The 24,478-nt window shown below is 45.6% G+C and overlaps 1 protein-coding gene across 3 annotated transcripts in view; it reads right to left on the bottom strand.

Annotated features, from left to right (window-relative positions):
* STX8 (syntaxin 8) overlaps positions 1-8,840 on the bottom strand; it is a 176,156-nt gene extending 167,316 nt beyond the window's left edge. For 2 of the 3 annotated variants that reach the window (XM_048817480.1, XM_048817478.1), the window contains exon 1: positions 8,685-8,840. In XM_048817480.1, the coding sequence (XP_048673437.1) occupies positions 8,685-8,701 (17 nt within the window). In that variant the 5' untranslated portion in view covers positions 8,702-8,840. The remainder of the gene's footprint in view (positions 1-8,684) is intronic. The other variant, XM_048817479.2, reaches the window with a different exon arrangement.
* Positions 8,841-24,478: the final 15,638 nt, after the last annotated feature.

Below are 24,478 nucleotides of genomic sequence, written 5' to 3'. Positions count from 1 at the left end.
GAAAGTGTCATTGCAAGCAGTTAGAATCACTAGAGATCCCAAGATACAGTGGGAAACACCCCACTGCCACAAGCCTCAGAGAGTTAGTTCATCAAATTACTAAAAGCAACCACCCTATTGCAGGGACACCAAACACCCATCCCCTCAGGGATTTCTAATGCACCCATCCCAGTGAGGACAGGACAGCACTGAATCCGTGCATGTTAAAGTCTCAGCAAGGGATTTAAATGAACAGTGTCAGGATGCTGTGCTATACAGATTCAGTAATGTGAGGTTGGCTAATCACAGGGACATGAAAACTTTGCTCAACCAAGGGCCACAGTGGTAGCTTGTGAGGAGAATCAGGCCTACACCTAATTTACATAAAACAAAGCAGACTGAAGCCTCTTTCATTGTCATGGAAATTTTACAGAGAGGGGATAGGTGCAAGCACTGGGTGAGCCATGCATCAAGGCGGCGCATCTCATACCCTTGGAAAACACAGACGCTGTAAGTCTAACACTGACGGCACAGGCACTCGCTATTTTTCCCCTTGTGGGTGCTCCACCCCCGTTACGCCCCAAGGCCCTGCCCCTGCTCCTCCCACGAGCCCCCACCCTCAGTCTGCCTCTTCCCATCCCTGCTCCGCCCCCTCCCCCACTCCACCTCTTGCCAAGGCCCCTCCCGCGAGCCCACCACTCACTCCTCTCCACCTCCCGCAAGCGCCTCCCGCCAGCCGAACAGCTGATCAGCAGCCAGCTCTGGGTCCCGCAGAACAGCTGCAGCGGCTAGCCACTGGGCCGGAACCACTGTGGCTGGTGGGTGCTGAGCATCCCCTATTTTTTTCCATGGGTGCTTGAGCTCCAGAGCACCCACAGAGTCAGAGCCTATGGCTGGGAGCATTTCCCATTACCGGTAGACAGACCTATGCTAGCTTTGCTCCAGCTGGTGCACAAAAGTTAGTTCTGTGGCTACAGCGGCTCAGGCTAGTCATTCAAGTAAATCACACTCAACCCCCGGGTACATATTTGGGTGGCTCGCCCTAGCTACAGCCTGTTCCGCCACAGCCACATGATTTTAGCACACTAACACATCTGTCTACTCCAGAGGTGGGCAAACTACAGCCCGCGGGACCCTCCTGCCCGGCCCCTGAGCTCCTGGCCCAGGAGGCTTGCCCCCGGCCCCTCCCCTGCTGTTCCCCCTCCCCCGCAGCCTCAGCTCACCGCACGGCCGGCACAATGCTCTGGGCGATGGGGCTGGGAGCTCCTAGGGCAGCGCAGCTGCAGAGCCCGGCCTGACCCGGTCTCTGTGCTGCCAGTGGCGTGGCTGGCTCCAGCCAGGCGGCTCAGCTGTAGAACCGCCAGCCACCAGTGCTCCAGGCAGCGCACTAAGGGGGCAGGGGGCGTTGGATAGAGGGCAGGGGAGTTGAATGGGGGCAGGGGTCCCAGAGGGCAGTCAGGAATGAGAGGAGGGGTTGGATGGGGCAGCAGAGGACAGGGAGTGGTGGATGTGGTAGGAGTCCCGGGGGGTTTGGATGGGGTCGGGGCAAACCTGGCTGTTTGGGGAGGCACAGTCTCCCCTAATAGGCCCTCCACACAATTTTGAAAACCTGATGTGGCCCTCAGACCAAAAAGTTTGCCTGCCCCTGGTCTACCCACACAGTGAAGCACAATCCCAGCTGCAGTGCTGAAGTCTCCAAGGGTAGCTGGGGGGGAGGGGGGGGACACGCTCCCACTGCAGAACTCTGAATGCATCCAATGAAGTGAGCTGTGGCTCACGAAAGCTTATGCTCATATAAATTTGTTAGTCTCCAAGGTGCCACAAGTCCTCCTTTTCTTTTTGTAGAACTCTGAGGACACCCTGGTTTCACGGGGTGCAAAAAGCCTTCACACTTTCCTCCAATCATTAAAGACACCCGTTGCTGACACAGAAGAAAGTCAATGATAGCCCCCAGCTAGTTATTTTGTTTGATATTTACAGTGCTGGTTTGCATTGTTGAGGCAGATAAGCCTTTGTTGAGCCCAAAGATACAGTTACAAAAATATAATGTAAAGTAAATTATACACTGACCAGTAGCCTTATGGTATGAGTCACCGATTCCTGCCATGACAATGCTAAAAAGCTAAGTTAGGAGTGAGTCACAGTAATAACTATTAATGTTAGCTCTTCTAATTTAAGAAAACACAGCAACACAGAGTCAGGGCTATTTTTTTTTTTTTTTTTTTTTTTTTTTTTAAAGATTATGGATGGTCCCATAGGGAAGGGGATCATTAAGAATTTTTACACATGTATCCTCATTCCTTCAAGCTAAGATGCATCTTGGGTGTGGCAATTATCGCATAATGAAATGAAGGCAGTCTGACAGGTTTGGTCACAGAGACCCCCTGGGATTGTCACCCAATGTGCTGAATTTACCTCTGAGCCCGTTTTGCCTGCCAGCTTGGAACTCCAGAACCCTGCCTTGTTGAGCCAGACATGCTAGCCTGCTGCAGCACAGACCCAGGGTCTGAACCATGTCCCCAAAGCTGCAGACTTTAACCAAAAACTGCTCAGCAAGTCACCTATCTTCAGCACCCAGACACCCACTTCCCAATGGGATCCAAACCCCAAATAAATCCGTTTTACTCTGTATAAAGCGTATACAGGGTAAACTCATAAATTGTCCGCCCTCTATAACACTGATAGAGAGATATGCACAGCTGTTTGCTCCCCCAGGTATTAATCACTTACTCTGGGTTTATCAATAAACAAAAGTGATTTTATTAAGTATAAAAAGTAGGATTTAAGTGGTTCCAAGTAATAACAGACAGAACAAAGTAAGTTACCAAGCAAAACAAAACAACACAACACAAGTCTAAGCCTAATATATTAAGAAACTGTTTACAGGTAAATCTCACCCTCAGAGATGTTCCAATAATCTTCTTTCACAGACTAATCTGGGCTCAATCCTTTCCCCAGTACAGTTCCTAGTTCCAGCAGGCATCTTAGGTGAAAAACAGGGGCTCTCTCATGACTGGGACCCCCTTTGTCCTGCTCCACCCCCTTTTATAACTTTGGCAAAGGCGGGAATCCTCTGTCTCTCTCTCTGGGCTCCCACCCCTCCTTCTAAATGGAAAAGCACCAGCTTTAAGATGGATTCCAGTATCAGGTGACATGTTCACATGTCCTCGGAGACCCCCTCCATTCTTCCAGGGATGGCCCACATGAATACAGTGGAGGCTTGCAGGTAAACAAAGCCATTTACAGTCAATTGTCCTAATCACTGGGAGCCATCAAGATTCTAAACTACCATTAATGGCCCACACTTTGCATGATTACAATAGGACCTCAGAGTCATACTTCATATTCCTAGTTTCAGATACAAGAATGATCCTATTTGTATGAATCTATGAACACACTCAGTAGATTATAAGCTTTGTAATGATACCTTACAAGAGACCTTTTGCATAAAGCATATTCCAGTTACATCATATTCACACTTATAAACATATTTTTATAAAGCATATGGACTGCAACGTCACAGGGGGCTCCATGCCGTAACTTGAAAAAGAAGTAAAGAGGGAAGGCCCCGCCTCAAAAGGTTAATCATGACTGGAAAGTACCCAGAGCAACTCTGTAATTAGCTAATTTACTTCAAAAGTCTAATTCCTGATTTATGGCATTTCTTTCTTGCCCATCACTAATATTAAAACTTTGCACATGTATTGCACTTTTCATTCAAGGAGCTCCGAGTACTATGAAAACATTCATAAATTTAGCTTCAAAACCTCCCCTGTTCCCACCTGTGAAGTATCCCTTGTCTTACTGTACAGATAAGGATGCAAATTATTGGGCTCAACACAGTGGTAGCTAGGTAACTTTTAATGGCCTACCATACCCCACGTGGTGTGACTAGACGATCTAATGGTCCCTTCTGCCCTGAATTCTATGAACCTATGAAATAAAGAAGCACAGAGTTGAAGGAATATGCCCAAAATCACCTTAAATCCATGGCAAAACTGAAAACACTAGACTCAGTCCTGTGCTTTAGCCTCAAGACCATCCTTCCACTCCATCAAATCTCTTTGCTGCTAGAAAACAGAAGTACCTTAAAAGTAAAGTAAGCAAAATCCAGTCCTCCATCGCCCCTGGCAGCCACACTGACTTTAGTACGTTTTGTGGTACAACGAAGGCCAGAAATTGGCTCTAGTGAATAGGACATTGGACTACCCTGAGCCCTGCCATTTACCCATTGTCTTCTACTGGCCAGTATACTTACACTCTGTGCCTCAGTTTCCCCATCTATAAACTGGGGATAGTGATGTTTTCTCTTTTGTAATGTGTTTTGAAATCTATGGCTAAAGTTGCTATAAGTGACAAGCATTATCATTCATTTTAAACATAAAAAGAGGAAAGGATGAGTCCATCACTCTCAATATCCTACTGCCTAAGTTGTTGACACCCTCTACTGTACAACTGCCTAGATTCCCCAGGAAACAAAGAGAAACAGAATAAAATAAATATTTTGCCATAAAAATTCTGCAGTGCAGAACTTCACAGGATTCTTTTTGTGCATAAGGAGCTAAAAGCTGAAGGAACTGTTTGAATAATATATCGACAACTATATTTTTCCATCATCTAAATCTTTTAAGTGTTTCAATTTAAATCCTTTTATTTGAAAAAAAAAAAAACCCACTCAGATGCACCTGTGACACTCTGTACCTGAGAGTGGCACCGTGGAATCCCCATATTCCCCATTGTCATATAATTATATGTTTTGTACAAAGTATGCCTTCTGAAGCATTTTAAAAGTCTTGATCTGTTGAACATTAATATCCTGTTGGATTGTATGTGCTATCATTGTATGGGAAGTTATGACGTTTTGCTACGAGTGTGTTACTGAAATATTTTGTGAGGTTAGGAACACCCACAACCAGCCTTCTAGGTACAACAAAGGAGTAGCAAGACCTGCTGATGGCCCATTAAAGGGAATCCAACTTTCCCAGAGGCCATCCCAGAAGACTTCTCAGACAGAACACATAGACAATGGAGACTGCTTGACCAATGGGGGCGAACCCTCGTGTGACAAGCATAGATCTTTCCAGCAAGCTATAAAAGAGGAGAAGTGACATCATCACTGGACCTCTCTTCCCATCTCACCCCCACCTCAACAGGTATCTGGAGGACAAAGACTTTGAACAGGGGAGGATGGTCCCAGACTGGAAAAAGAATCCCAGGATCTGAGGATCTGTAACCTGCTTGTACCATCTGTCAGGGTGTGACACTGCTTGATTCAAATCCTGTTTCGTTTGCAGAACTCAGACTTAATTTATTTTTATAACTTAAGTAACCAACTTTGATCTTTACGCTAGTTACTTATATTCACTTAAAATCTATCTTTCTGAACTTAATAAATCTGTTTTATATTTTACCTAAAATAGCGTGTTTTGGTTGAAGTGCTTGGGAAATCTCAGCTCAGTTTACAAATGCTAGTGTGTGTCCTCTCTACATTGATGGATGGGTGGACTCAGTAATGAACTTACACTGTCAGGCTTATGACCAGAGCAAGACGGTACAGTTCGAGGTGCAAGGCTAGAGAGCTGGGGGGGAATTTGCTGGAGCCTCTCTGTTATTGGTTCATGAGCGGCTGGCAAAGCATTCAAGTAACTCAGCTGGACGTGTCCCTGCCTATGGAGGTCTGTGTAAATGCAGTACCTGCCAGAGGTTTGATGTGGCTTAACAACAGCACCACAGCATAAGAGGGATACCCCAGGTTGATGAGACCAGGTTGCACCCCAGGAACCCCATCACAGTACCGTTATACCTAGAAGTTCAATAATAAAATTTAGTAATACCAATATATTTGCATGCTGATCTAAATATACTAAGTTTATAAAAGTAACTGATCAATAGTTTAAGACTAATCCAATAGACGAGACTAAATAGATGCAATTTGGGTGCCAAAAAAGCAAAAGTAAACTAAGTTATAGCCATGTACCTACTGCACAATTATACCGTTATATCTAGAAGTTCAATAATAAAATTTAGTAATACCAATATATTTGCATGCTGATCTAAATATACTAAGTTTATAAAAGTAACTGATCAATAGTTTAAGACTAATCCAATAGACGAGACTAAATAGATGCAATTTGGGTGCCAAAAAAGCAAAAGTAAACTAAGTTATAGCCATGTACCTACTGCACAATTATAAGAAGCACACACTATTAAATATTTAATACTCAATTTTCATTAACGGATTCACAGATTCCAAGGCTGTAATCATGAAAGATTCTTTGTTACACTGGTCATAGAATTTCCCCAAAATAATTCCTACAGCATATATTTTAGAAAAACATCCTGTCTTGATTTAAAAATGCTCAGTGACAGAGAATACACCACAACCCTTGGTAAATTGTTCAAATGATTAATTACACTCACTGTCAAAAATGTAAACCTCATTTAAAAATGTCTAGCTTCTAATTGCAGCCAATGGATCATGTTAGACTTATCTCTGCTAGATTGAAGAGCCCATTAAGTATTTGTTCCCCACATAGATATTTACAGACTGCAATCAAGCCACACCTTCTCTTTGTTAACCTTCTCTTTGTTAACCTAACTAGACTGAGCTCCTTGCGTCTATCACTATAAGGCATGTTTTCTAATCCTTTAACCATTCTCATGGCTCTTTTCTGAACCCTCTCCGATTTATCAACATCCTTCCTAAATTGTTAGCCACAGAACAGGACACAGTACTCCAGCAGTGGTTGCACCAGTGCCAAATATAGAGGGAAGGTAACTTCTCTACTCCTACTTGAGATTCCCTTGTTCATACATCCCAGGATTCCATTAGCTCTATTTGGCTACAGTGTCACATTGGGAGCTCATGTTCAGCTTATTACCATGACTATTCCCAAATCTTTTTCAGAGTCCCTGCTTCCCAGGATTGAGTCCCTATCCTCTAAGTATAGCCCGCATTCTTTGTTCCTTAGTGTATACATTTAGCTGTATTAAAACATATACTCTTTGCCCGCACCCAGTTTACCAAGGGATTCAAGTGGTCCTGAATCAGTGACCTGTCCTCTTCATTATTTACCACTCATACGATTTCAGTGCCATCTGCAAACTTTGTAAGTGATGACTTTATGTTTTCTTCCCGGTCATTGATAAAGATGTTAACTAGAGTAGGGCCAAGAACCGATCCCTGAGGGACCCCTTGGGAAACAGATCCACTTGCTGATTATTCCCCATTTACGGTTACATTTTGAGACCTATCAGTTAGCCAATTTTTAATCCATTCCTAGTCAAATACCTTACAGAACTCTATTACCTTTATCGATCAAACCTGAAACCTCATTCAAAAAGGTATCAAGTTAGTTTGACAAGATCTATTTTCCATAAACCTATGTAGATTTGCTTTAATTACAGTATCCTCCCTTAATTCTTCATTAACCAAGACTACCGAGGTACATACATTTTAACTAAACAGAGTTCCTAAAGAGAAAAGAAAAGGAGTACTTGTGGCACCTTAGAGACTAACCAATTTATCTGAGCATAAGCTTTCGTGAGCTACAGCTCACTTTTGCAAATACAGACTAACACGGCTGCTACTATGATTCCTAAAGAGAGCAACTTAAATAGAAATCACATATATAGAGAGACCATTATCTGATAGTCTAATAAGCAAGTAAGGCAAAGTGAAATGCTGTGAGCTTTACCTATAATAAAGTAAAATGGGAATAATAGCTACCTACCTATCACCCAGCACCAAGGTATTTAGTGGTTTTATTTTTTTGTAAAGTTGCTTAAAGAGGAAACTGCTGTATAGGAATTATGAACTGATATTTGTACTTAATCTTCCAAAGTTCTATTACATATATTTATAACAAACTTTTTTATATCTGCTGTTATCCTTTCATCACCCACAGAAATACACGATACCCATCCAACCAAGTCAACTGAACAATGCTAAGACCGTATATTTGTTTCAGTATTTTACACTACGCTTTTGTTTATGAACAGAAGCATCAGTCAGGATCCAAGTCTATTAAGTAAACGTCACCATGGACCTAAATGCTTGGGAGAGGTTGTTAGGAGGGCCAATAGTTTCAATTTTCCTTAAGAGCATTATGGGCCCAGTTTTCAAAAGAGCTCAGCCCCCAACCTACCTCCAACAGGATGAGTTCTTTTGAAAATCTGGCCCACCATGTGACTAAGGGGAAAGGTATAATGTTCACTGTGACCCGAATTCTGACTAGCCGTTCACTTCCCAAGGCGAACGCCTGCACTAACCAAACAGCCCCGACTTGGATAGGCAGCTCTTTGGGCGGTGGGGCGCATTTGTTCTGGGTTTGTACAGCACCTAGCGCAGGGGGTCCTGCTCTGGGACCGGGCCCCTGCAATAATACAGCCCCCTCCAAAAAAACCCGCCCTGACCCTGCCGGCAGCGCGGCCTGGGCGCTAGCTCCGGCAGCCCGGGGGCAAGGCCAGTGTCACGGACACCAAGCCTAGGAAGGGGGATGGGAGGAGAGGGGTCCCCCCAGGAAATCCGGGCCTGCCCCGTAAGGCCCCGCAGAGCCCGTCGGGGTGGGGGGGGGCGGATGTGGGGCTGTCCCCCCGGGGGTCTCTCCCCAGAGCTGGGGACCTGGCCTCGCTTCGCGGGGGGGCCGCAGGTGTCGCACACCAAAGGCTCGGGGGGGAGGGGGCGCGGCCCCCCACCCGCTCACCAGGGGTCCGGAGCCATCGCTGCGCCGCGGCCCGCCCCCGCTCTTCCGCCGGCCGGGGCTGCTGAGTCCGGAGCCGGGCTCCGGGCGCTTCCGGGCTAGGCCAGCTGACTACGGCGCGCGCAGGGACTCAGAACGGGACGGAGAGGAAGGCGATCTACATCCGGGTCCTGCCCGAGAGGAGGCGGCATCAGACAAGCCCTGCCCCTCAGGCAGCCAGGGGTGGGAGGCTGGTCGCATACCCCCGGCGGGGGGGGGGGGGGGGCTGCACCTGCCCTGGGAGGGCAGATCACACAACCCCCGGCGCGGGGGGCTTCACTGGGTCGCGGGGCGGGGGCCAGGTCACACAGGCAAGGGGCAGCGTCAGGCGTACCACCTTGTCGCAGCCACACAGGTGCCTCTTCTGTACATTTCTGCCTCCAGCTACCTGGTGCCGGTTAAACCGTGTCGCTTGTGTACTCCCACTGCATGCACCCGATGAAGTGGGCTGTAGCTCAGGAAAGCTTGCGCTCAAATAAATTGGTTAGTCTCCAAGGTGCCACAAGTCCTCCTGTTCTTTTTACTCCCCTACAGACACCAGGTGCCGAGGGGGCGCGGCTTACCAGCTGGCACCTGCAGCCTACTTTCCTTCTTCACTGGCATGAAACACAGAGAGGCAGCTGGCCTCGGGCCTGCTGCTAGGCTGTCACAGTCTTGTGTCCCAGATCCCCTCAGGGTCTGCCAGGTATAACGGTTCCTTTAAATCAGGTATTTTACACACCGCGCCATCTACTGGCCAAATAGTGCAATACAGTTTAACAATCCCTTATAGGCTGCCTGTATCCTAGGCTTTTTCTTTGTTGCTTCACTCCGTCAGCTCCCTTGATTGTAGCAATGTTGAAAGGGCTATGCTGGATGACCCTACTGGGCACTGTGTCATCTGGCCCCGTTCAGAGTTGGTCTGCACAACACAAAGCTTTGAAAATGCACTTGTCTTTGTCTACACTCTCTGTCCCACCATTGCCACAATCTCTGGAGCTGAACTGGGAGTGGAAAAATTTAGCAAAAAGTTCCTACTATCGACAAGTTTCAGAGTAGCAGCCGTGTTAGTCTGTATTCGCAAAAAGAAAAGGAGGACTTGTGGCACCTTAGAGACTAACCAATTTATTTGAGCATAAGCTTTCGTGAGCTACAGCTCACTTCATCGGATGCATAATGTGGAAAATACAGTGAGGAGATTTATGTACACACAGACCATGAAAAAATGGGTGTTTATCATACACAAGTGTAACACTGACAAGTGTTTATCATCGACAAGTGTAACACTTGGTCGGTGGTGGACAGGATCTAACTTGGGACCTCTGGAGCTTAGTACATGAGCTAAAAACCAGCTGGCTGTTAAGCAAACTCATTTTATCTTTCTCTCTAAGTGGTCTCAGTGCCACTACATTGGACAGAACTCCACACCCTGTAGGTGTGTGGGTTACACAAGCACTTAGAGATCATTTCATTTTTCATGTGATCCTGTAGCATGGGAGTTAGATGAAGTGATTGAGCTAACAGCCCTCAGGTTAAATGAGAACAGTTTGGGACAGTGAAACTAGACTAGTTAATTTCACATTTGATTTTAGCCCTTTTCACTGGCTGGTTCTCTTGAAGTGTCGTTCTTTCGTTCTTTCTTATATTTGTACCCATTGCTACAATAGCAGAGTATCTACCAAGAGTAAAAACTGATGACAATATTTCTTCCTTCCCTGCTGGCAAGAAGCAGGATTAAATTAGTTTTTAAGAGCAGGAGGGGACTAAAATATAAAAGCATGAGAGGGAGGAAAGCTTGGCTGAAGAAGTGAGGTTTGCATTTAGCCCCAGATGCCACAAGGTTAGTGGAGAAAAGCTTGAAAAGGTGACCCCCCCCCCCCCGAGGGCTCAAAAACCAGAAGGCAAATAAAAAGATTCCTTTCTTTTAATCTCATATTTTTTTAAACCATCTCAATAGTTTTGGCGGCCTGACTCATGGTATTTGAAGGCTTGGGATTGGCAGTCCTGGAGCTGCAGAGCGGGAATTGGTCTGTCAGGTAGCCAGGGCCCATATCAGGAGGGCTTCACATATTAGGACAGAGACCTTCAAGTGGACTCTGTGCTGAGTGAAGAATCAGCATAGACAGCAGCAAAGCAGGGAGATGCATGCCATTAACATGCAATGGCAAGCAGGTGGGCCACTTGCATTCTGAACGGGCTGGAGTTTCGCCAGGGCATAGGGCTCCATTCCTAAATACAGACATCTGCAACAGTCAAGCCTAGACATAATCGAAGTACAGATGCCTGAGTCAAACAGGCTGGGGCTAGGGGCACCATTTAGTAGGGGGGGCAGGGAATGGCTCTAGGGTCACCCCTCCTCCGAGTTTCATGGGGGGGTCTATTCACCCTAGCGCCAGACTGAACTCTTAACCTCAACAGCTTGACTGTGATATGTGATGAGTTTGGAAGCTGGGAGCAGCACAGCCTTTGTGGCAGGGAGTTTGTTTATAAACAAAAAGAAAAGGAGTACTTGTGGCACCTTAGAGACTAACCAATTTAGTCTCTAAGGTGCCACATGTACTCCTTTTCTTTTTGCGAAGAATACAGACTAACACGGCTGTTACTCTGAAACCTGTTTATAAACAGAGGCAGGGTGATTAAGATAACAAAAGGCTTATCATTAAAGTAAATTGATGATCCTGAAAGCACTGCCAGGCACTTCAGTTAAAAGATAGGAAACAAAGGGTAGGAATAAAAGGTGAGACTGGAGAGAGGTAAATAGTGGTGTCCGTCCCCCCCTCCGTCCCCCCCCCCCCCCCCGGTCTGTACTGGGCCCAGTCCTATTCAACATATTCATAAATGATCTGGAAAAAGGGGTACGCAGTGAGGTGGTAAAATTTGCAGATGATGCAAAATTACTCAAGACTGTTAAGTCCAAAGCAGACTGCGAAGAGTTACAAAGGGATCTCACAAAACTGGCAACACGAGGGTAGAACCAATTCAATGTTGATAAATGCAAAGTAATGCACTTGGCAAAATATAATCCCAACTGTACACACAAAATGATGGGGTCTAAATTAGTTGAACCCATAAAAAAGAGATCCTGGAGTCATTGTGGAGAGTTCTCTGAAAACACCTGCTCAATGTGCAGTGGCAATTTAAAAAGCAACAGAATGTTGGGAATCATTACGAAAGAGATAGATAATAAGAGAAAAATATTGTATTGCCTCTATATAAATACACGGTACACCAACATATTGACTAGTGCATGCAGATTTGGTTACCCCATCTCAAAAAAGATACATTGGATTTGGAAAAGGTACAGAGAAGGGCAACAGAAATTATTAGGGGTACAGAATACTTTCTGTATGAGGCGAGATTAAAAAGACAGGGACTTTACAGCTTGGAAAAGAAATGACTAAGGGGGGATATGAGAGAGGTCTATAAAATCATGAATGGTGTAGAAAAATGGAATAAGGAAACGTTATTTACTCCTTCACATAACACAAGAACTAGGGGTCACCAGAGGAAATTAATAGGCTGCAGATTTAAAACAAACCAAAAAAAGTATTTCTTCACAGTCAACATGTGGAACTCTTTGCCAGGGGATGTTGTGAAGGCCAAAACTGTAACAGGTTTCCAATAAGAACTAGATAAGTTCATGGAGGATAGGTCCAGCAATGGCTATTAGCCAGGATGGGCAGGGATCCAATACCATGTTCTGCATCTCCCTTGCCTTTGTTTGCCAGAAGCTGGGAGTGGGCAACAGGGCAACTTGATGATGACCTGTTCTGTTCATTCCCCCTGGGACACCTGACATTGGCCACTGTTGGAAGACAGGATGCTGGGCTAGGTGGACCATTGGTCTTATCCAGTATGGCCATTCTGATGTTCTTATATAGAACCCAGATGTATCTGCTCTCTGCTGTTTCCCACTAGACCCCACTCTCTTCCCAGAGCTGGGATAGAACCCAGGAGTCCCAACGGGGTCTCTCTCTCCACAGAGTTAGTAATAAAGTAAGAATATAAATTAAGATTTTAAACCTAACCAGTGTCCCTTAAGTGACTTGCCACAAGATGTCAGAACATGTTCTTAGAGCTGAGTGGGTCTAATATTTATTTAATTTTCTTTCTTTTATAAAGGAATTAGATACAGGGCTCCTGTCAGCTAATTGCTAAGTTATCTGCCAAAAAACTAGAGTTTTCAAGTGCCTAAGTAGCCCCAGGAATCCTGGTTAAAGTTGCCCTCCCCCCCACCAAAATCTGAAATGGCACAGCCTTCTGGCCAGCCACAGATGGGAGTGGGTGGCTTTGCACAGTGTACGTGCACGAAGCGGCAGTGTTTGTGTTGCAAACATTGCTAGGGCATGTTTATTTCTTTAATAAAGCTGTTTCCACTTCATTATTTTTTAATTTAATGGAAATACTCCTAACAAAACTTACTGATCTTTTTGTGTAAAAGGCCACCTTTCACCTGGCTCTTGGCCCTAGGGTTTGTGGAACAAATGTATCCATTTAATTGTTGCTTTTAAATTTATATGCTCCTATGTAATCTTCAAAAACTACTTTACATTAGATTGTAAGCGCTTGGGGGAAGAGACTGTCTCTTCTCAGCTATCTGTACAGCAATATAGCATGGGGAGTCCTGATGCTGTTTAGAGCTTCTGAATGCTATTATGATAATATAGAGAAACCTTCTTTTGTTCTGTTATAAAGGGGCAAATATAGGAAGAAGCAAAGAAACAGATAGAGGCAAATAAATGAGCAATTGTTCCATATTTATGTAATTTTTCAGGCTGTGTCCTTCAGTGAGTTGATAACGTCTAGTGTCTGACCGACTTACTGCTCTGAGTGGGAGAGTATGAATGTTCCAAGCTCTTTGAGGAAGTTCTGAATCCAGCATTTACAGAGCTGTGAAATAGGCTTTTATACTTGAAAGAATCAAGCTGTATTCCCCATATAAACAGTTACATCAATCGAAAGAACTACTGAAATCCCCTATTCATTACAGTGGCTTGGTCAGAGTCAGTGAAATAGATTTTACCAGTTAAGACGACTCTGCATGAGAGTAAGCATCCATGTGCAGACCGTGGTCCTTAATTGTTTGTGTGACATTACTCTTTTCTGTCAAACAGCTGCCATGTCCACCCCAGAGGTGGCTGCATTCAGTGACACTAAACTTATCACTACCTCATGGCCGTATTACTACCTCATCTCTAGATACAGGTTATGTTTATAAAATGGCGTGGCATCCTTTGAGATGAGAGGTGTGATAGGAAAGGTTATTTATTATTATTGTTACTATTAACTAAATAATGCTGGCTCAGATCATTTACAGTTGACCAGTTTTCTCCATATACCTCTGCACACCCCAGCAGGCCATGTGAGCACAAGGACGACCAGAGGTTACCAGCTTGGTCATGATGGATCGCAGCTTTAGATGGTCTTGTTTCTCTTTAAAATGCACATGCCTTGTAAAGGAGCACCGTTAGAGCTGGTGGGGAAAAATCCTTGTTGTGCTCAGCCCCAGCTCACAGTCACTCCTACCATGATGAATCTACATTGTATGTCTGTCAGTTTACAGAAGACCCCTATCTCCTGAAGCTCCTTGGAGGCAGGAATTGTGTCTTCCTCAGGGTGTTGTAGTGGGCTTCTTGGCTTCAGCCAGCCTGTCTCACCTTGATCCTATCACACAGGCAACAAGTTAATGTTTACTTGTTTGACCTCCTGATCTTATGATAATAATCTCCATTAATATAATATTTTGGCATCCAGGCCTGTAGGGCCTCTAAACAATGTACCACAAACAGTATTTGCAGAAGGGCAACACCTATTCAGCGACAGCTCCGTGAGCTGGCAAATCTTCTGACTTTGCCAGCTGACAGTCCCCTCACCCAACCATGCCCCTCCAGTTGTACTCTGTCTGTCTGTCTGTCTCTCTCTCTCTCTTTCTCACACACACACACAACACACACAAACACACTACTCTTTCTCGCTCTCTCTCTCTCTCTCTCACACACACACACACACACACACACACACACACACACACACAACACCCCTCCAGTCCCCCCCATTCCCTTCCCAAATCCCCCCAGCTTCTCTTCTGCAGGTCCTTAGCTGGTGCTCCATTTGTGAATTGCAGACCAGGCTGACACTGCTCTCTCTGCCCCCACAGCATACCCCGTGACAGTATTTCTCCTCCCACAAGGCCACATATTCTCCAATAACCATGCTCCCCAAGGTGTGCTCCTCTAGATTTGAAATGCATAGGTGTTTTGACCGGATATGGAGGGCACTGGCAGGGCTGGACTATGAGGAAGTCAGGACATAGCTGAATGTTGACATGATAAATATTTTGGATGTGGGTGCCCACTAGGGGGACATACATAGGCTAAGCCAAGTGAGCCTACACAGTAAAACGAGGCAGTTTTGCCAGGCCTTCTTAGAGCCAATTCCTTTCCAATCCGCTGGAGTCAAATAAGAATAAAGTGGGGAATTTATCATGCAAGATCTGCTAGGCACATTTTTCCCCCTGTACGATTGCTGCAAACATATCCAGATATTTATATATGGATTGATGCTCCAGAAGCTGCTGGGGGACATTGATAGCAATGCTTTATTGTCCTCATAATACCAGCTTATTATTGCAGTATTTCTGCAAGTTATGACAAAGAGATGTTTCCTGTCATCATATTTACAAACTCCCGGCAACTCCTGTTGCTCTCTGAGTAAATGTTGCTGCTTGGTGCTCATGCCTTTGCGGTCAGGTCCTGCTGTGTGCTCTGCACCTGACCCCACCTCACTCCACTGAATGAAAGTGATTGTGATGGGGGTGTCCACCCCACACAGGACTGGAAGGGATTAAGGTGGCCAGGTCGGCCTGTTAACTCCACAGGCTGCACTTGGAAGATGAGCCAGGGAACAAGGAATTGATTGCAAGCAGGCTTAGCTGGGCAAGAGGAGGCAAGGCCCATAAAGCCAGGAAGCTGGCAACAGATAGGGGCAGCCGTCACTCCCTGGGAGGAGGGTTTGGAGCTGCTATTCCCAGAGAAGGGCGGGGGAGAGCCAGGAGTGATAGGAAGCAATCTAGAGAAGGAGCAGTGAGGGTTGGGAGAGGAAAGCCCAGAACTGCAGGACTGGCACCCAGAGTAGAGAGCAGATCTGGGTTCCCCTACCAGCCACTGAGGGAGTGGCACCTGCAGCAGTGAATGGGAAAACTGCCTGGGGCTGCTGAAGGAAAGACTTTGATATACGCTGGAAGGAGGGAACGCTGAATGGCCTGGCCGGAGGATTGAGTCATGAAGAGGATGCTGCAGTTCTTGGAGTGAGAGAGGGACTACAGACCAGCGGCAGAGATGGAGTGATGGTGTACAGCCGTGGGAAGGGGCAACAACCCCCAGAGCGGCCAGGAGGAAGCGCCGGACTAGTGGTGAGTGGAGCACCCTGTGACAGTGATTCTCCTCCATAAACAGAGGAATGCTCCATCGCCCGTTTGATGCTGGCTGACCAGGTCACGCTACAGTGTATTCAGGTCAATTCACTTGTGTAGTTCAAGTAGTGGTTAGATGTATAAAAGTGTATTGGGTATTTAAACTTCATGAAAACTAATGGGATGTTCTTCACATTGTTTTCATTTGTGTTCTTGTATAATGTAATAGCAAACATTTACATTGTAAATACCCATGTAACAAAACAACTCACCAGACCTGGAGGAAGCTTTGGGGAATGCACGGCTGTTACTCTGAAACCTTTCTCAGAAGACAGGTTTCAGAGTAACAGCCGTGTTAGTCTGTATTCGCAAAAAGAAAAGGAGTACTTGTGGCACCTTAGAGACTAACCAATTTATTTGAGCATGAGCTTTCGTGAGCTACAGCTCACTTCATCGGATGCATACCACGGAAGAACACTTCAATCTCACTGGTCACGCAATCACAGACATGAAGGTCGCTATCTTAAAACAAAAAAACTTCAAATCCAGACTCCAGTGAGAAACTGCTGAATTGGAATTAATTTGCAAATTGGATACTATTAATTTAGGCTTAAATAGAGACTGGGAGTGGCTAAGTCATTATGCAAGGTAGCCTATTTCCTCTTGTTTTTTCCTACCCCCCCCCCAGATGTTCTGGTTTAACTTGGATTTAAACTTGGAGAGTGGTCAGTTTGGATGAGCTATTACCAGCAGGAGAGTGAGTTTGTGTGTGTATGGGGGTGGGGGGGATGTGAGAAAACCTGGATTTGTGCAGGAAATAGCCCAACTTGATTATCATGCACATTGTGTAAAGAGTTGTCACTTTGGATGGGCTATCACCAGCAGGAGAGTGAATTTGTGTGGGGGGGTGGAGGGTGAGAAAACCTGGATTTGTGCTGGAAATGGCCCAACCTGATGATCACTTTAGATAAGCTATTACCAGCAGGACAGTGGGGTGGGAGGAGGTATTGTTTCATATTCTCTGTGTGTATATATAAAGTCTGCTGCAGTTTCCACGGTATGCATCCGATGAAGTGAGCTGTAGCTCACGAAAGCTCATGCTCAAATAAATTGGTTAGTCTCTAAGGTGCCACAAGTCCTCCTTTTCTTTCTCAGAAGAGGCGCTAATTCCAAAGCAAATGGGTCATTGTGGTGATGACCTGAGATCAGAAACTCAAAGTGCATTCCTCACTCAACACCATCAAAGGAAAAACCCGTATGGGTAAAGACACTCTTGGCTGGCTCTCTGTGTAAAGGAGCTATAAATATGGATTCAAGAAATAATCCATCATCTCTGGACTGTTCGGATTCTAACAGGGCAGAATAACTGAACTAGAAGATGGACATCCCCAGAGTTATTCTGGGTAGTCCTGAGAGACTTTTGGAAAACTGGCAGTTTATTACATCACTGCTTTTACTACTTGGACTTACAAACTGTGACTCACCTGTTAATATATTTTACCTGTTTTATCCTCTCAATAACTCTCGTTTTCTTTTCTTAGCCTAATAAACCTATCATTAGTTTACTAAAGAATTAGCTGCCAGCATTGTCTTTGGTGTAAGATCTGGAGTACCTATTGATTTGGGGTGAGTGACTGGTCTCTTGGGACAAGGAGAAACCTGATGTGCTGTGATTTTGGGTTTAAGTGACCTTTTATCACAACATTCTGTTTGTCTGGGTGGCAAGATAGACTGGCGAGTCTAAAGGGATTGTCTGTGACTCCATGGTAAGACCTGGAGTTCACATTTTATTATCGGCTTGGTGAAATCTAATTATAGAACATACCACCAGTTTGGGATGTCTGCCCTTTTCTGACAGTCTGCCCTGAAATAATGACAGGTTTCAGAGTAGCAGCCATGTTAGTCTGTATTCACAAAAAGAAAAGGAGGACTTGTGGCACCTTAGAGACTAACCAATTTATTTGAGCATGAGCTTTCATGAGCTACAGCTCACTTCATCGGATGCGCCCGATGAAAGCTTATGCTCACGAAAACTTATGCTCAAATAAATTGGTTAGTCTCTAAGGTACCACAAGTCCTCCTTTTCTTTTTGCCCTGAAATAGGCACTCACAGTTGTGAGCCACTCCAGACAGTGTGACAAGTGGAACTCATGAGGTGAGAGCAGAAGAATGATGTCCTTGTGCACTCTGAGGTAAACTCTGCAGTCCTACCGGAGAGGGGAAAACTTAGCTAGGGTGACCTCTGGCCCCATACCGAATGTGGCAGGCTGCAGGGAGAGGAGAATGGCAGATCTGCAGCAACTGTAGTGACTTCAGAACAAGCTGCAGTAAGAGAACGGTATTGATCCTCAGAGATGCTCCTCAGGGTGTTTGAGGCACAACCCTATTTTGGGTTATGGGGTCAGATCCTGGACCTCCGTGGATTCACACCCGCTAAAGATGTACAGTGAAATCCTGGCTCCATGAAATAGTGACGAATACTCCCATTGATTTCAGTGGGCCAGAATTTCACCCCCATCTCTTTAAGGAATGCCCAGGCCTTGCTCCAGACCCCTGTACAAGGGTGAATTTCACCCTTAATCCTTCACCCTTACCTCCCAGCAAGGAAGGTAAACCAAAGACTAACTGAATTCTCTAAGTCCCTAACTACAGACTTTGATATTCACTGGTGGGGAAATGCATCCAAAGGGCTTAGGTGGAATTCACTGTGCAGACGTGGTTGTCTGGCTCACTGCCCCCAAAATGGACCCAGCTGAGGGGTCCTGTTCTCTGCACCTGCAAACTCTGTTTTAGACCATGTTCCTGTCGTCTAATAAACCTCTGTTTTACTGGCTGGCTGAGAGTCACGTCTGACTGCGGAGTTGGGGTGCAGGACCCTTTGGCTTCCCCAAGACCCCGCCTGGGCGGACTCGCTGGGGGAAGCGCACGGAGGGGCAGAGGATGCTGAATGCTCTGAGGTCAGACCCAGGAAGGTGGAAGCTGTGTGAACTGTGTGTCCTGAAGACAGGCTGCTCACAGAAAGGAAACTTCCCCAGAGTCCTGACTGGCTTCATAGGGAGCAGTTCCAGAGCATCGCCCAGGGACTCCGTGACAGGGGGTTTCAGGGGTGAGTGACAACAATGATTAAAGGCCTGAAAAAACTCTAATGGGATGAGGGATTGCAAAGATGGTGAATAAAAGGGGACATGACAGAGGTATACAAAATAGTGAGTGGCATGGAGAAAGGAGAGCAGGAACTTCTGTTTACCATTTCTCTCATAATAGAAGAATGGAATTGGAAGACAGCAAATATAAAACTTATTAAAGGAATTTCTTACAGAAAGCATAATTAGCCTGTAGAACTCAAAGCAGACTGCTAAGAATTACAAAAGGATCTCACAAAACTGCGTGATTGGGCAATAAAATGGCAGATTAAATTCAATGTTGATAAATGCACATACGAAAACATAATCCCAACTATACATACAAAATAATGGGGTCTAAATTAGCCGTTACCACTCCAGAGAGAGATCTGGCAGTCACTGTGGAGAGTTCTCTGAAAACATCCAGTCAAGGTGCAGCACAATCAAAAAAGCTAGCAGAATGTTAGGAACCATTAGGAAAGGGCTAGCTCATAAACCAGTAAATGTCATAGTGTGACTATATAAATCCATGGTATGTCAACATCTTGAATACTGCAGGCAGTTCTGGTCACCCCATCTCAAAAGAGATATATTAGAAATTGAAGAGGAGGTACAGAGAAGGGCAACAAAAAAAGCTTAGGGTTATGGAACAGCTTCCGTATGAGGAGAGATTAAAAAACGGGACTGTTCAATTTAGAAAACGAGACAACGAAGGGGGGATATGACAGAGGTCTGTAGAATTATGACTGGTGTGGAGAGAGTGAATAAGGAAGTGTTATTTATCCAGTCACATAACATTTGGGATAAGAAAAGCACAATCATAGATGTAAGCTACCTACCAAATGACTGTGCTTAAAGTGAAGCTTCTCCTATGGGCAGGTTATTAGATAATGATCCATTATGGGGCTTCTTGCACCTTCCCTTAAGCATGTGGTGCATGCTGGCAATTTCCTGCAGTATCCTCAATAAACTTTACTGAATTAAGCTAAACCTTATTGAATAAAGTTTAATATCTTTGGATCCATTGTATTAAAAATGTAGCTGTTTGTGTTCTCCTAGGATTGTAGGTAACTTTTCTAGGAGAGGTTTCAGAGTAGCAGCCGTGTTAGTCTGTATCCGCAAAAAGAAAAGGAGTACTTGTGGCACCTTAGAGACTAACCAATTTATTTGAGTATAGTGAGCTGTAGCTCACGAAAGCTTAGGCTCAAATAAATTTGTTAGTCTCTAAGGTGCCACAAGTACTCTTGTTCTTTTTTCTAGGAGAGTGACTAATGTAAACCTTGGGGGAAATGTTGGGAACTTCAAAGAACTGTTTGGTACAATACGTGTGAAATGGAAAATACAAATTCTCCCCTCTGAAGCCAGCCTTTTGAAGCTACATCTGGGGAGAGAGATCCATTGTCTACCAATTAGCTGCTTCTGGAAACTCCTGATCAAAGCCGCCCTCCCCCCAACTGTATAAAGGAAGGACTGAAATGTTCATGAGAGTGCTCATTCTCAGTTGTGGCTGTCATGAACCTATAAGCACAAGAGACCCCTGGAGGGGTGGGGGGCTGAAGTATTCATCTGCCAGAACCCATGGTGGAGACAGTAGGAGGGGTCTCTGCTAGACTTATTAGCATGCGGGTAGGTTCTCTTAGTGTCTTTAGTATGTTTTCTCTGTAGTGCATTTACCTATAGAATAAATGTGCTTGCAGAAGAAGTGGTGCATGGTAACTTACGACCGTGGCAATTGCACAGTTAACCACCCCTGAGGAGATAGGCAAAGCAGGCCTGCTCTGACATTGCTGGGGAAGTCGCAGTAGAATTGGGGCGCTGTGCCAGCTGGAGATATCCTGGTTAGAAGGGCATGAGACACATGACAGCCAGGGGAGCAAGAAGCCTGAGCGTGGGTGCCCTTACTGGACTATAGCAGGGGAATACAGATGCAGCAGTCTGAACTGTGACAGTGACCACTACCAGAGGCAGGATATCAAATGCAGGGCTGAGTAATTCTGGCAGTTCATTGGTCCTCTCATAGGTCTACGTCGGGAAAGAGAAAGCAGCGAGTGCCTTCCCACCTCTCAAGCCTCATGCCATACTAAATGAGAAAAGCAATGGACAGGGCTATTACCCCAAGTTGGCTTACACTCCCTCCCCACACACACTTCCAGCCCTAGTTTGTTATAAACCTCCTTGGATTATAAAGCTAATCAAACTGACCCTCAACCTGTGCACTTTGGTTCTCAACCTTTCCATGTCCACAAGGCCCAGCATGGCAAAAAAAAAAAAAATCAACCCACAACTACCCAACCCACGGGTCTTGCAGCTGCAAAGGCTCATGGGATTTAGGTCACCAAAGACACAATGGAAGGAGTTTGGGTGCAGTATGCTAAGCAGTTAGGGTTGCCAACTTTCTAATTGCACAAAACCAAACACCCTTGCCCCGCCTCCTGCCCTGTCCCCGCTAGCTACAGCTCCCCTCCCTCCATCACTCACTCTCTCTCACCCTCACTCACTTTCTCTGGCTGGGGCAGGTGGTTGGGGTGAGGGCTCCAGCTGAGGTGCGGGCTCTGGGGTGGGTGTGGGGATGAGGGAGCCTGCCTTAGCCCTGCTGACCAGACTTTTAACAGCCCAGTCAGCACCCCCTTTTCGACCAGGTGTTCTGTTGACAACCAGATGCCTGGCAATCCTAGAAGGAGTTCTGGGGGTAGGGCTGCTTCTGGACTGGGTGCTGGTTGTGGTTGCTTTCCCCCTCTCATGATGCTGCTCCTGGAGACAGTAAATCCTGCTCCACAGCCTCTAAAAGTGCTGCTTCCTCTGCCCTGGAACTGAGGGGGGTCTTCGGTGGGGTTGACAGCTTAGGGACAAAATCAGGGAGCGGGGTCAGGGCAGCAGCAGAAGCAGGAAGGAAATGGCTGCTTCCTTCTCCTCCCTAGCTCTGGCTGAGTTCGAGTGACTGCAGCATCCTGCCAATATTTTTTTCTCAACCCCGGGGTTGCAACCCACTGGGCGCCCTCCTCATGCCAGACTTGGGAGTCGCTCCCCCTGGGCTGAGAAACACTGGTATGCTCAGTGCCATTGACAGCAAAATAGCCTGTCCCGAGGCAGCCACTGGGCTCCACTAGCCTGTCCCTCCAAATTCTCTTTGCTTTCTTTACATGTCTGAATTCCTTGGCAAATGGGATGAAGACAGGTTTGATTCTTTTCTGTGCACATCTGACATGCAGTAACCATGAAACATTTATTGCGTTCAGCTGCACATCTCATCTGGAGGGAATGGGGTCTCTACATATTTAATTTTTTTCCATTAAAAACTCATGAAACAATGATCCCTTTCTCACAAGTCCCTAATCAGCTTCCATTTCCCACCTCCGGGTGGACTGTTTTGTTTCATCTAGAAGAAGGAAGGGAATCTTTCCCCCATCTCCTTCATGCTGGTTGTCAATGGTGCGGAAGAAAGTTGATGAAATGTCCTGATAGTGCCAAACAAGAGCAAGGCAGCAGGGGGCAATACATACCTAGAAAGAAAGCAGCATAGGACATTTCAGATGTACTTAGACTCTGACCATGGGTGAGCATGTGGTGTCTGCAGGTCTATAAAGAGAAATATAGGAGAATGAGACTAGTTCAGGATCTAGTCAAGCTGTATCCTCCCTGTACTGTTGTATGGCTGCGAAACATGAACACTACACCGCTCTGACTAAGCAAAGCTGGAGGCTTTACACACAGAATGCCAATGTTGTATATTGGGCATAAAGTGGAATGACTTCATCTGTAATGCAGATGTTTATGGTTGCTCCGATCTACAGACTATTGGGGCTATTGTCTGCAGATCGTGCCTTGCGCTTTTCAGCCATGTTGTGAGAATGCCGCACGACATTCCAGCGAATGCTGGTCTCCGGCTGGCTTGCAACATCTGGGATAAAATTCCACCAACCGAGGGGTGGAGGCGCCCCAGCAGACCTCCTATTACATGGGTTCATAAAGACTGCTCCAAGCTTGGACTCTTGGGCTGTCAAGCCCTTCCGCCGCACAGGAACAGACCAAATGGCGAATGATCGCTACATCTGACCATTTGGCTAAGCGTTGAAGAAGAAGACTAGTTAGGGAAAAGTGTACAGGAAATAAACAGAGCCTCAGGAGCCTGCTGCTATGAAAGGCTGGAGGTAAGGATTTAAGGCTCAGGAGAGAAGACCCCAAAATCTTTGGCAGAGTGCCTGAATGATGAGAGTGAAACCAAGTGCTGGCATGAAGAATAGAGGTCCAATATAAGACTGCTACCAGCAATGTATGAGGAGGGGTGGACTTCATTTGCCATTCTGAACAGCATTTCTTTAAGCTCTTAGAGGAAGTCCTTGAGATAAAAATAAGACACTTACAGAAACATCTGATCAGAGCATGACCTAAATACATTAGACAGATAGATAGACACTGCAAATTCAGGATTAAATGCGAAAGGAACAAAGAAGGAAAGATCAGCTGTTGCTGTCATTAGTGAATTAAGGTTACTTGAGTGAAGGATTTCTGTATTTTCAAAAATGTGACTTGCTTTTAAGTTTAACCTTAACTCTGAATTTCCTAGGTTTCTAATGTTTGTTTTTTGATCCTTTCCATGTTCTTGTCAAGTATTTTCCCCCTTTAAACTGTTGAGCTATACTCTTAACCTTAACAATGTTTTTTGAATATATGTAGAGTTTGGAATTCTGTAAAGCATTTTATGGCTTTATAAATCAATCAGTAATAACGTGAGCTGGAACAAACCGGAAAATGATAATGCATTGGAAATGTGCCTGGAATTACTATGCTTTTGTGCTTGTAATATAACAGCTGTTAGCACCTTCCAACATGAAAGGCCAGACTCTGGCACCCTTTCTCAAGCTGGGCAGTAACATGGCTACACTGGAAACTTCAAAGCGCTGTCGTGGGAACGCTCCCACGGCAGCGCTTTGAAGTGCAAGTGAGGTCGCTCGCGAGCGCTGGGAGACAGCTCTCCTAGCGCTCCTGGTAATCCACCTCCACAAGGGGATTAGCTCTGAGTGCTTGAAGCCTGTTTACACTAGCGCTTTAAAGCGCTCAGACTTGCTGCGCTGGGGGGGGGGGGGGGGGGTGATTTTTCATACCCCTGAGCCAGCAAGTTTGAGCGCTATAAAATGTAAGTGTAGCCAAGCCCTTACTCTGCAAATACCTTCAGCCCATTGAAATAATGGGATCTGTGCATGTGTTAAGTGACTACTTGGCATGACAGGTTTCAGAGGAACAGCCGT

This window comes from Caretta caretta, chromosome 14 (assembly GCF_965140235.1).
Source record: "Caretta caretta isolate rCarCar2 chromosome 14, rCarCar1.hap1, whole genome shotgun sequence".
Lineage (NCBI taxonomy): Eukaryota > Metazoa > Chordata > Testudines > Cheloniidae > Caretta > Caretta caretta.
Note: the sequence above shows the minus strand (reverse complement) of the source record. Positions and strands in the feature narration are given on the sequence as shown.